This window comes from Cydia pomonella, chromosome 10, assembly GCF_033807575.1.
Source record: "Cydia pomonella isolate Wapato2018A chromosome 10, ilCydPomo1, whole genome shotgun sequence".
Taxonomy (NCBI): Eukaryota; Metazoa; Arthropoda; class Insecta; order Lepidoptera; family Tortricidae; genus Cydia; species Cydia pomonella.
Window position 1 is genome coordinate 10036821 of NC_084712.1, and position 12300 is coordinate 10049120.

Consider the following 12300-nt stretch of genomic DNA (forward strand, 5'->3'; position numbering starts at 1 on the left):
TTAGGGAAAACCTGATATTTACCTATATACTTGTATCAAGTCGTATCATTTATAATGTGCAGTGAGTTCCGTTTCTTCTCCAAATGCAGCTCGCTAAGCACTGAGGGGACGGCCGTGCATGCCCGGTATCGCGGATATCATTAAGAGCAATTCCTAGCTGAGCAACTTTTCAAATCTCGAATTTTTGAAGCTATGTTTCTGTCGCGCTGCGGTGGGCGGGAGCCGGAGCTATCTAAGTGTGAGTGCGCGCACACAGACGCGAGACTCGTGCGCTCGCTCATTGCGCGCCGTTCCGTCGACATCACCCGCGAGCCAGACGGAATTTATTCTGCGCTGCCCGACGCAAGTTGTTTTTGTTGTTACCACGGAATATTGTTTTTCATTTTTATATTATACTGTATCTATTACACCCTAATACCAAACACCCTATCACCTGTACTAAATGTATTTTACACCTATGATGACGAAATAATAAATGATTGATTGATTGATTGATATTAATTACCATATACGTAAAAACTGCAAAAAAGAATGATGTCTCAGCTTCGGTTGTCGTCGTACAGTCAAGTGCAAAAATATGTATCGAAAGAATCGTCTCATAAATATGGTACTACGCTCTTATTACACTGGAATAAGATGCTATGGGACATATTTTTGAGTAAGATGTGTACACCCATATTTTTACACTTGACTGTACTATCCGTATCAGTAAGTTGGGAGTGATCATGGTGTGTTGTGAAATTTTGTAAGTAGGTATAAATATACCTATGGTTAAACTACAATCTATTTATCTTGTAGTACGATGAGGCTAAACTTGGGCCGCCTTATTGAAGAACGTATCGCAATGACAAACTGGGTAAAGTATGTTGGGATAATGCCGGACAATTTTGGGACCAATTGAGAGAACTCGTGAAAAAATGTTTTTTCGAGATCTCAACACGTGACAGATTCTTGAAGTACGTAGCGAATCGTTAAATAATAACCGTAGATTCGGCCTGAATTTTGGTAATCTTCAATATAGAACGGTTTTAGTTTTGTACCTGTGTAAAGATGAGACATACTTTTTTTAGGGTAACGAGTGTTTTGCCATCAAGGGAGAACATTGGATGGTGAAAAAAAGTTGCTTCTAATGGAAAGAGAATAAGGTATCACAAAGAAATAGGTTCGGTGTCTACCCTTTTGTATCCGATCTTAACCCTGATACAAAAATTGGTAAAATTGTGGCTCTCAAACTTTGATACCCATGTCTTAAGGCAATTTGATAAGTAAACAATGTGCTAAGAAAGCTCTTATTGTAAGGTTTACCCGAAGTAATAAAAAAAACCACTAAAATAATAGATACGTTGCGAAGTTTTGACAATTTAAGATTTCGTGAACTGTACAGGTTTAGGGAAAGTGTAAATGTATTGTTTATTGAATGGAATGTACTGGAAGATATTAAGTACTTAAGTAGGAGGGACAAAAATCAAAATAAAAAATAATCGTGCCCAGTCATTTTTAATGAAGGTCGCCAAAAAAATAAGAATCAAACTTAGAAATCAAAAAGACTAAGTAGTTCTTTAAAAAGGTCAAGGTCACTGAGGGCCCATCTTGAAGTATGGAAAATAATTAAAATTGCGATTTTGTTGGTTTAATTTTGCAATTATGTATATATATATATAGTTGATATACAATCTTTTTTTTTGATAAAATGTAAGGATCGTATGTAAAGAGTAAAGTAAATATATAGGAAAAGAGAGCCCTCTTGAAGCATTTTAAGGAAACTAATTTCGAAGCCCTATCTCTATTTTGTATCCGAAACTAGCAATGTATGTATGCGTGCACATCTACATATGCATCCGTACGTGTAGATACTTTATTGCGAAAAATTGCTCATTTGCTATCTATTTTACTCGATTTTGTTATAAATTTCAACATGTATCATCAATCATCATCCCTATACAATATAAATACTCTTTATTGCACACCTCAATAAAAGAAAACATACACATAAGCACAGGTAAACAACATGCGGTCTTATCGCTAAAAGGCAACCCTTGGGTTTCGGAAATTAAAAAAATTACATTGTCAGTAACCGTCGCGCTGGTAGTGGTACTGGATAAAAATAATGGTACGAAAGTGTGATCAAGAAAACAATAAATGTGATAATTAAGGTCAATAGGTAAATTGAAGAAAATTTAAAGCTTGATAATCACTGCTGTTTTTTAAATAGGTAAAGATCTGATTGTTTCTGGTCCGATCTTTACCTGGAAGGGTCAAGATCGGATATCGGTCTACAGCAGTGCTAGGTCTGTTAACACAATTACAAAAACAAACACAGTTTCATCACAATACGCAAAATAAATTACAGAGCGAAGATCGGATAGAAGGAAGAATTCGCGAAATTTACCTTGCTCTCTGTGATTGCATATAGCACAAGCCCGACTCCCTGAGCGACGCGGGGACACTGACAGTCGAGGCGCAATGAAATGGCGTCTTAGACAATGTTGCCAACATTAAAAAATAAAGCCAAATTAGGGGGAAATGAATGTCCTACGTTCTTCACCCGCATCCGGTATTTACCCAACATACCTTAATCGTTGAACCGCCGCATTTCAAAATGGCCCTTATTTTGATATCGGCTAGCCGTAATGTAATACGGCGGATTATACAATACGACTGCGATACTTATATATAAATCCCCTCGTTAATGTAATTTCATTAAATTTGCTATCTAGTGGCAAACATCAAAGTAGTTATCTTTTACTTGTGACGCACAAGTGTGAGCAATGTAAAATACTATATTTCAAAAAAAAATTGCCTACTACGTAATAAAAGAAAATGTGATTATTAAATTATAATACGAAAGGTGGTCAAATCGCAAAATGCTGTCGTTTTTTTTAAAATAATGAAATAATTAGACCAGTTCCGAAAGTACCGGGAAATCCCGGTTCTTTAAAACAGTACCGGTTCTGCAATCCCTAATAAGGATATTATGCCCATCACTATTCCTTCTGTGTACGTATATTTAGAAACTGTCTCCGCCTCCAATTCGTGCGATAAGGACAACTGCAGCTCGGACCGAAATTCACTCGCAAAAAACACAAAAATCGAGGTTTCGCTCTCGACTGTTTCCTCCTCCAAAACGCAACTAATCATTATGAAATTTTGGAAATTGCAAGAGGAAGAAATAATCTATGCCGCTATGTTTTGATTTTTTGGATATTTTTTGTCATATTTGTATACTGTGCCTTTTTTTACAGCCAATTCAATTTAGCCGTTTTTGCGATTTTCGAGGCGCTGTATCTTTCGTCAAAATAAAATAATCCAAAAAAGCAAAACATAGCGGCACAGATATTGATGATATTGATCTTATTTGAAAAAATCACTGCTCTAGGTTAAAAATCCAGGGAGGAATCAGTCGAGAGCGTTTGTATGGAAAAATCGCAACTAGGAATTCCTCTTAATGTCATTGAATTTTTCTTTTTAGTTATTTTTAGCAAAAAAATTATATGACGGATGATCGATGATCACGTGATGCTTTGTATATAAAACTGAAGTATCGGACGCCTCGGCCCGGACCCGGACCGTACGTAGCGTGAGTCATCCTTTAATCAGGCCGCGTAGCCAACGTTTATATCGTTCACGCTCCGTGGCGAACGAAACGCAACTGCCATAGTCGTACAGTCAGCATCAAAAGTAGTGGATCAAACAAGGTTTCAAAAGTTTCTACCATTCTGTAGCTTGGAAAAGTTATACGGAATATCAGATACTTTTGGCGCGTTGTTTCATCCGCTACTATTGATGCTGACCCTACTAATATTAGTAGGGTCAGCATCAATAGTAGCGGAATAGGTTCCATATGGAAGAGTGATAAAGAGAGATAGCTACGATACGCTACAGAGCGTGAACGATTGTAACGTTGGCTACGCGGCCTGGTTACGATTCGATGAAGTTACTAAAGCGTTGAAGTTGCTAAATGTGTCATGATTGCTATTCGTTTTTGGCAACCGTATTATGATATAGAAAGCGCCACAATTTTTCAAAAACTGTTGTTTCATTCCACTACAATTTTTTTCCAAAAAAAGATTGTTGTTACTTTTGTTGGTGGGTTGTTATATTTTATTTGCGGTGGGAGGGTGGGAACATTAATTGCACGTAAAAATACGCAAGTTTATAACGGGTTAACACTGATTGACTAGCACGTTATCTTTTCGCGGATAAGCAAAGTAATATTTTTTGTTTTAATTTTATTTCATTTAATCAGCAATACGCCTACATCATGTGGTGAAACTGAAAGATTAAAAGGCTTACAGTAAGAAAAACACTGAGGAATGAGAATATCAGTGTGCTGTCTACCGGAATAACTCGCCAAATTTTAAACTCAAACGGTCGCAGTTTAAAATAAAGAATGCCTTTAGATAATGCAGCGCGCAGACTCCGATCTGGAAACATAACAGGTAAGTAAGTAATAAGTAAGGCGAATGCAAGAACCGTGAAAACTGTCTAATTTCCATTGCGAGCTTTACTTAACTGTACTCAAGTGGTAGATCTGTCGCAGTTTCATTAGCCAGTTTATTAGTTGGCTGAAGAACAACCAGCCAAGTCATTGATCGCAACGTTTAACCATATGGCTGAACATAGTGTAGTCATTTAGTTAATTTGGACATTGATGAATTTTATGTTCGGTTAGGTTAGTATTTTACTGCAAATTTCTTTATTATTTATTTATTTTATTTATTCATTACTTTAAGCTTTTTAGATTAAATTTATATCGCTTGGCTGAGTAAACCAGTCGTTTTTAAAGAGCTGACTTTCAATACGCCAAGTTATTAAACGTTGAGTGATTTTATATCGAGCTAGGCGACTAATAAGCTGGCTTACTAAACCAGATGGCTACGACAAATCTATTAGATATGCTTAAACGATGAACATTAGTAATTGTAATTGTCTGTTGTGCTGCTCTAGCCGATCTAAAAGGGCCGACTGATTACCAGTTCGCCGGACAATATCGACGTGTTAGTTATTCGCAAAAGCTGTCAATCGTGAATAACTGACAGGCCGATATCATCCGGCGAACTGGTAATCAGTGGGGCCCTCTAAGCATGACCTAATTAAACGAACAAGCGTAGTGAACTAGATATTACTGTTAATATATTCTTTTTCACCACACCAGCTGGTAAAGGCTCTCTTAATTAATTAAAAAACTGATGAGAACGTTAATTTGATCAAAAGCAAAGTAATCTGATTATGATTTTGAAAGATAAATATTTAATAACGTTCATTTAGATTCAATTTTTTTGGATATTTTACGGTTAGTATTTTTCTCGCGTTGTGGTCATAATTATTGTGTTTCACTCGGTGGCAAAATTTGTTAAGCCCTGTGCCTTGAAACCCTTGCAACGCTCAAGATTCCACTTTCCGAACCACTCGCTACGCATGTGGTTCAATTTTGGAATCTTTCGCTTCCTCGGGTATCAAATTAGTACGAGCGGGTAAGCAATAAATTATGTAAAACAAATAACTATTTCGAGTAAGTCGGCAAAAACTACCCTTTTAACCACTCACATGCTGGATATTTTTCAGTGATTTCTATTATTATAATAAAATAAGGGTAACTACACTTGCACTAAGCACGTGTGTGGTTAAAAACGTGAATGGTAAAAGTTATCTTACGGGTGCACATGGAATGCTTATGTGACATCATCGTTTCGATTTTTTCAACTTCGTTGTGCGTCAGTTCTGAAAACACTGCTGGAGTAAGATCTAGCGCTAATATGAACGCGGATTCAAATGTATACATAAACATACGTGTGTGGTCCTGTAAAATAAAAAAAAATTAAATGTAATTTCTAGGCAAAGTTGACACTTTTTTTTAAATTTAAACTAAATTAATTATTATCAAGAATAAGGGTATAAATTGGCTGTCGATATATCATTTTCCTAATTGAGGAAAATGATGAATTTGAAACAAAGAAATACTAGTTATACATATAAATATCATATCATTTATTTTCATAAAAGGATTTTACAATCGCTTTATGATGGCAAATAGTAACATTTACTTAAAACATATATTAAATTGGTAGAATTTGTGTTACATCATCTACAAAACATTCTAACGGAGTAACTTTTGCCGGATGCTGCGTATTCGACGAAACGTATGTTTCTGACATTGTAATCAAAAGCCAAAGCTATGTTGTAACAACGCAAATCCCTCAAACTCCCTCGTAAGTTTATTATAATAATAATAAAAATAGAATCTAGGCCTTACCCAAATTGAGTTTACTTTGAATAACATCATATTAAGTTTTAATGCAAATCCCACGAAGCGCAGTGCTAAGGTTATGAATAACTGAAATTATTAACGAAACATTATTTATATTGTACTAAGCAGAGACGTTTACAAGCAATTTGAAGAAAAATGAATAAAAAAAACCGCTTTGGACATAATTCTTATGACCACCGGAACACCGGTCTCATCGCTTTATTTTTTTTTTATGGTAAGAATTGGATAGTACATAAAAATTACCGTAACTTGGATTTTGTTCACGAGCTTTACGCTGTCCAGTAGCTGTCCATATATTAATAAACCTCGTCTTACTTCAGAAATAATATTTCGGCAATCATTAGTAGGCCGATCAAAAATGCTTTCAAAATGATTACGAAGATATATCATTCTTTGGTACAAGGCCTCGAATATTAAAACTCGAATAATGTTACTAAGGTCGAGTGTCATATAAACGAAAGCGTAGGTCAAAAATTTATACAGGGAGATAGAAAAAAATTTCACTGACATAAAATGGATAATCATTCGTAATAAAGTAATGAAAAAGTAGACCATATATAGCCTATAACTTGCTAAATTAAAACGACCATGGGTGATGAGTTGATCGGTACGCTTGATAGAAGTTAAGTATTCCTGAAAACAATTGTCTTCGACGATAAGGGTGATCCAAATACAGACGAAAAACTCCATAAATATTGCATATCGGGTAGATTCCAAAACATCTGAAAAGCTGTATATTATCAATGGGAAAATAAAAGAAACGAAAATGCAATATAGTTTGTGAATATTTAAGTATAACATTCGACAGTCAAAGCTAAAATGGTGTCCAAAAATCGCACGAATGAATAAGATACGATTCAGGGGTAAATAGATTTTTAGAAAATTCAAAATTCCTTCCATAGCGAAGTTGTTAAAAAATATGACGTCTCTGTTAAATAATAGTCTTATTGGAAAAAAAACTTTATAAAAATTAGTACACTTTAAATTGAACAAACGTATGGTGTACGTAAAGTACCGCGATAGACTGAATCTACTTGCAATAGTTAACGTACGAAAATAGTAACTGAGTATTGATCGGAAAAAAAATAAAACCATAGACAATCCGATCTTTAATTAGGATCTGTCTGAAACGGCCTTAATGTATACGCGCCTAAAAAAAAGTGAAACTGAATGAATGAATTAATGTAATATAATGATAATATTTTAAACATTCATCGTTGCGGTGTCATTTATATTGATTTATAACAAATATTTATGTTTAATTCATACATTTAAATATTAAATACAAGTACATAGTATAATTTTCTAATAATGCAATGCAATTGACATTCAATTTCGATAATACTTGGTCTGAAAATGCGGAAGCTATTATGAGAGCTTTTAACTGAAAAATATGGCATATATGGCTGTTAGCCGTTGCTCGAAGTACAAATATAAAAAAAAAGTACTTTCCACCCGAGGGTGGGAAATGAAATTTTCCACCCGACTATCAGCCTATGAACTTTCCGAATAGGAGAAATGAAAAAGAAATAACAATCATTACTACTAAAACTTTACACTATCTTTCTATTAGTACATTATGGCAGAGAAGAAAAGTACTATACATATATGCCTCGGCGGAATAGCAATTCGTGGATGATACTCGAATTGAGACGGATCCACGAACGTCGAGGCATATAAAAATAGTTTTTTTTCCAAAAATGCGAGCAAATAAGGTAAAATCATGAATCGTGAAAATTCCAATTTTCTATGGAAAAGCAACTCTTCGCGCCTTCATTTTTTTTAATTTGCCGCTTTTTTCTAATGACAAGGGCCAGAGTATATTACAGCATCAAACATCACTCGTGCATTCAGATTGTAATATTAATTACGTCAACAACTATCTTCCCATACTAACATTTAAAGAAGAAAGTTAGCAGAGCAGTAGAAAAGTTTAAACTATTTATAGTCTGGCAAACCCAAACACAGTAAATATGAACAAAACAACTATACTCATTTCTCTTTTTCGATGCTAGTACTAGCGTAAGGTAAAGACAATTCAATTCAATACTTTATTGATAAAATAAAATTTTACAAGTCAGGTACATTGTGCTTTTAGCTAAGTCTTATAATTTAATAATACTCATAGTTGAGAGGCAAGGTAAAGTTAGCGAACCAGTTGTTTTATATGTATTATATATATGTACATCGTTTTACTCACTTGATACAGTGCTAGGTCTCGAAAAAGGCATCGACAGAATAATATGCATCAGACACCATTTTAGATTTAAGTTTTTTATTGAAATCTTCGGCGCTCGCAGTGTGTTTTAACTCGAGTAGTATTTTATTATATACTTTAGGCCCTACCGTATGCATACACTTGGCAAGTCGAGTTTTAGGGGGATAAAATTTTGCCTTCTGGAACTCCCACCGCGTGCGTTGCCGCGAGTGGGAATTTGCTTTAGGTTACGTCTTACGTAAATACGTAAGACCTAAAAACCGTAGACGTAAAAACCTGTAAAATTACAGACAGTATGATTATCTCCGTTTGTTGGAAACGACAGTCCCTGACCAAACTGTAAGTCAATTTTAGAAATACCGTTTTTGCAAACGTTTATACTTATAAATAAAAATAGTTTATACAACTATGTCTATGGTTATATTAAGCAGTATTTGCATGATCTTACAAAATGGTCTTGCACGAACGAGACATATAAGGTCACTGTCTCCCTATCTTGCTCAATCCCACAGCTTGAAATGATAGCTGTACCGGCTATTAATTGGCTGCTTGCATTATTTTTTCTTAGTCGTAACATGTTTTAAAAGGTAAAAGAACTTCCCGTCCGTTAAAACAGTACAATAATGGTTTTGTATTATTTTTTTTGACATTAATAACGATCTTCCTGTACTATTTTTGCTACAATAAGCCAGTAGCATAATATAATATATGTTTCGTAGAGTCTGTTCGGAAAGAGAAGAGTCGTGGGATGTATTGGGCCCCATACATCCCACGACTCTTCTCTTTCCGAACAGACTCTAGCAGAAGAAACTATAAGGCTAGAGAAATAAGTAAGTTTAGAGTGCTCACTCCACACATAGATCTCTCAGTCTTCAGAAAGCTCTGAAGGTGAAGGTGGTAGTGGATCTCAAGCTGAGGATGAGGAGTGGGCTGAAGCCTGCGAAGGGGGTGACGGGGGTATGGCTAGTGACGTAGTTACTGATGTTGAACAGGACGTCCATCCAGCAGGGGTAGATGATATGGATGAGCCGGTGGGGCGTTCCAAAAGGCCCAAAAAGATTGATAATTATAAGCCTTTCTTTTGACTATTGTTAGTTATTTTTAAGTGTTACCTACTATTGTTATAAGTACAATTAATACTTGTGTATTGTTTCTAGGTTTCCGAATTAATGGTGGAGGGATGCAATATATATAAGCGCATGAACCACGTCAAACCAGTAATAAACTAGCTACAGAGCAGTACGGTTGTTTTGTTTTCCGACCCCGCGACACACCAACCTTCCTTTAAATTACAAACGATTATCAAAATACCTAAAATAGTTTGATTAAAAAATACTAATTTTGCATTTTCGCTTAAAGTTTTGAGATGTAAATGTATCAGAATAATGATAAAGTATACTCCTTTGATACAACAAAACGCATCCATCTTTTTTTCAATTTGCCAAATATTTGTAAGCAACGCCAACCTTAAGTAAACCTTAGGGGGTTGTCGTTGAGATTCAAGATGGCGAAGACGTCTCGAAACGTCGTTTTTGTGTTTTTATAATGTTTATAATAATGATTATTTGGGCACAAACGGTACAATAATTCTTCTACAAATAGTAATATTAATTAATACATAACAAGTTGCCACTAACTACTAGCATATATACAAAAAAACAGAACGGAATAACAACTATATCTACAGAACAAGCATTTGTCGGCGTTAAATTAAAAATAAAAGAAAATAATAAAATAAAAAAGTTAAAATACTCTAAACATTATTCAAAGCACTCAGAACTTCATACTTAAATTTACCTAATGGAATATTAAACATATCAATGTGTGAGAAAAGATTATTATTGCACTTGCACGCTTTATCAATGAAGGAATTCGCTTTATATTTTTTTCAGTCTGGAGTCTACTGGAATGACTGTAAAGCTCGGAGTTCCACAGGGTTCAATTTTGGGTCCTTTTCTCTTCCTTGTATATATAAATGATCTGCCGAACCTTGTAAAACATAAATGTGAGATAGTCTTATTTGCTGATGACACCTCACTAATTTTCAAAGTTGACAGGAAACTGAGCGATTATAGCCAAGTCAATGAAACTTTGGAAAAGGTACTAGAATGGTTCACAGCAAATAACTTACTTCTTAATGCGAAAAAGACGAAATGTGTCAAATTTTCGCTGCCGAATGTAAGAAAATCTGAAACTATCATCACATTAAATGGCGAAACGCTGGACCTTGTCGAGAATATGGTTTTTCTGGGCCTTACTTTAGATAGTAAACTGCAATGGGCCCCTCACATATCTGCCCTGGCGAAAAGGTTGAGCTCTGCCGCGTATGCAGTAAGAAGAATCAGGCAGTTTACTGACGTGGAGACAGCTCGCCTAGTTTACTTCAGTTACTTTCACAGTATTATGTCTTATGGCATACTGGCGTGGGGCAAAGCAGCTGACATAGAAACCATCTTCGTTCTTCAGAAGAGGGCAATCAGATCTATTTATAACATGGCTTCTCGTGACTCACTGAGAGAACGATTCAAGGAAATAGATATTCTCACAGTAGCTTCACAATACATACTAGATGTGATAATGTATACGCATAAGAATATAAAGTCCTTTAAGAAACTGTCCGATATCCATAGTTATAATACGCGAAATAAACATAAGTTAGTAGTCTCCAAGTTTCGTCTACAGAAAGTTAAAAAATCGTTCATGGGAAACTGTGTAACATTTTATAACAAAGTACCCTTAGAGGCATGGAACCTGCCCTATACTTCATTCAAGCAATACGTCAAAAATGCACTTCTCAAAAAGGGATACTATAAAATAGATGACTACTTGGGAGACACGGAATCATGGCCAAGTATCCAGGCTCAAAAGCTGTAATAGTTTTGCGTGCAGTGTCCCGGAGAGGCATATGGCGCTGTTGTTTCTAGCTGTTCAACCTTATGTATTAATGTTTGTTATGTTTTAGTTATTTTGATGATGACATTGACATATTAAATACATAGTAGTTATGTATTCTGTAGAACTAGTTTTAAGATTGTTAGCTTAACAGTCTCTTGACGTGAAATATGTATTTCATACAATTTTTTTTATTTATTATTCTTTGACATTTGGAGAACCTTTACACCTCCAAATCTTATTATTGTGTATTATTATTTTTCTCAGACCGTGGGGACCTTATACATCTCCTAACTTAATGTATTAACCGTGGAGACTATACGTCTCTGTCATATTGTATAATATACTTGACTTGGTACATACTAGTTATGTACAGAATGTAGCATTAGTTTATGAGACTGCTAGTTTAACAGTCCAGACGCGGTTTATTTATTTAGTATAAATTTTATTTTGACACTTGGAGAGACTTTACACCTCCAAATTTTATTAGTATTAGTACTCTGACATTGGGGACCTTTTACATCTCCAGATTTAATGTGTTTTTAACCATAGAGACTATACATCTCTATTGTATTGTATTAATTATTTATTTTAAGATTATTATAATGTAATGTTTACCCAGGTATTGGCTGTTGTATTTATAAATGTTGTTATGTATTTTTCATGTCACTATATGATGTTACTATAAATGTTGTATTGACTTGTAAAAGAGCCCTTGAGGCCTACTTGCAGAATAAATTTTTGAATTTTGAATTTTGAATTCACGTAAAGGGGATGTGAAAAAGTTTGTGATATCGTGTGTTTAACCGAGGAGTTCTAAATTGAGTTTTGCTCATTAATGTTGTTTAAAGTAAAATGTTGATAGCTTATTATGCAGTTTACTATCGTGAAAGTGTGCAGCTAATGAAAAACTAATATTGAA

At 34.9% G+C, this 12300-nt stretch overlaps 1 protein-coding gene across 1 annotated transcript; it reads right to left on the minus strand.

The window, feature by feature from the left end:
• Window positions 1–3851: 3851 nt before the first annotated feature.
• On the minus strand, window positions 3852–7298 carry LOC133521709 (uncharacterized). Its single transcript, XM_061856773.1, has 4 exons — window positions 6512–7298; window positions 6254–6334; window positions 5656–5800; window positions 3852–4424 (listed from the first exon to the last, which is right to left on the minus strand). The coding sequence occupies exons 1-4, from the start codon at window positions 7166–7168 to the stop codon at window positions 4255–4257; spliced, it is 1053 nt and encodes a 350-aa protein (XP_061712757.1). The 5' UTR covers window positions 7169–7298; the 3' UTR covers window positions 3852–4254.
• Window positions 7299–12300: the final 5002 nt, after the last annotated feature.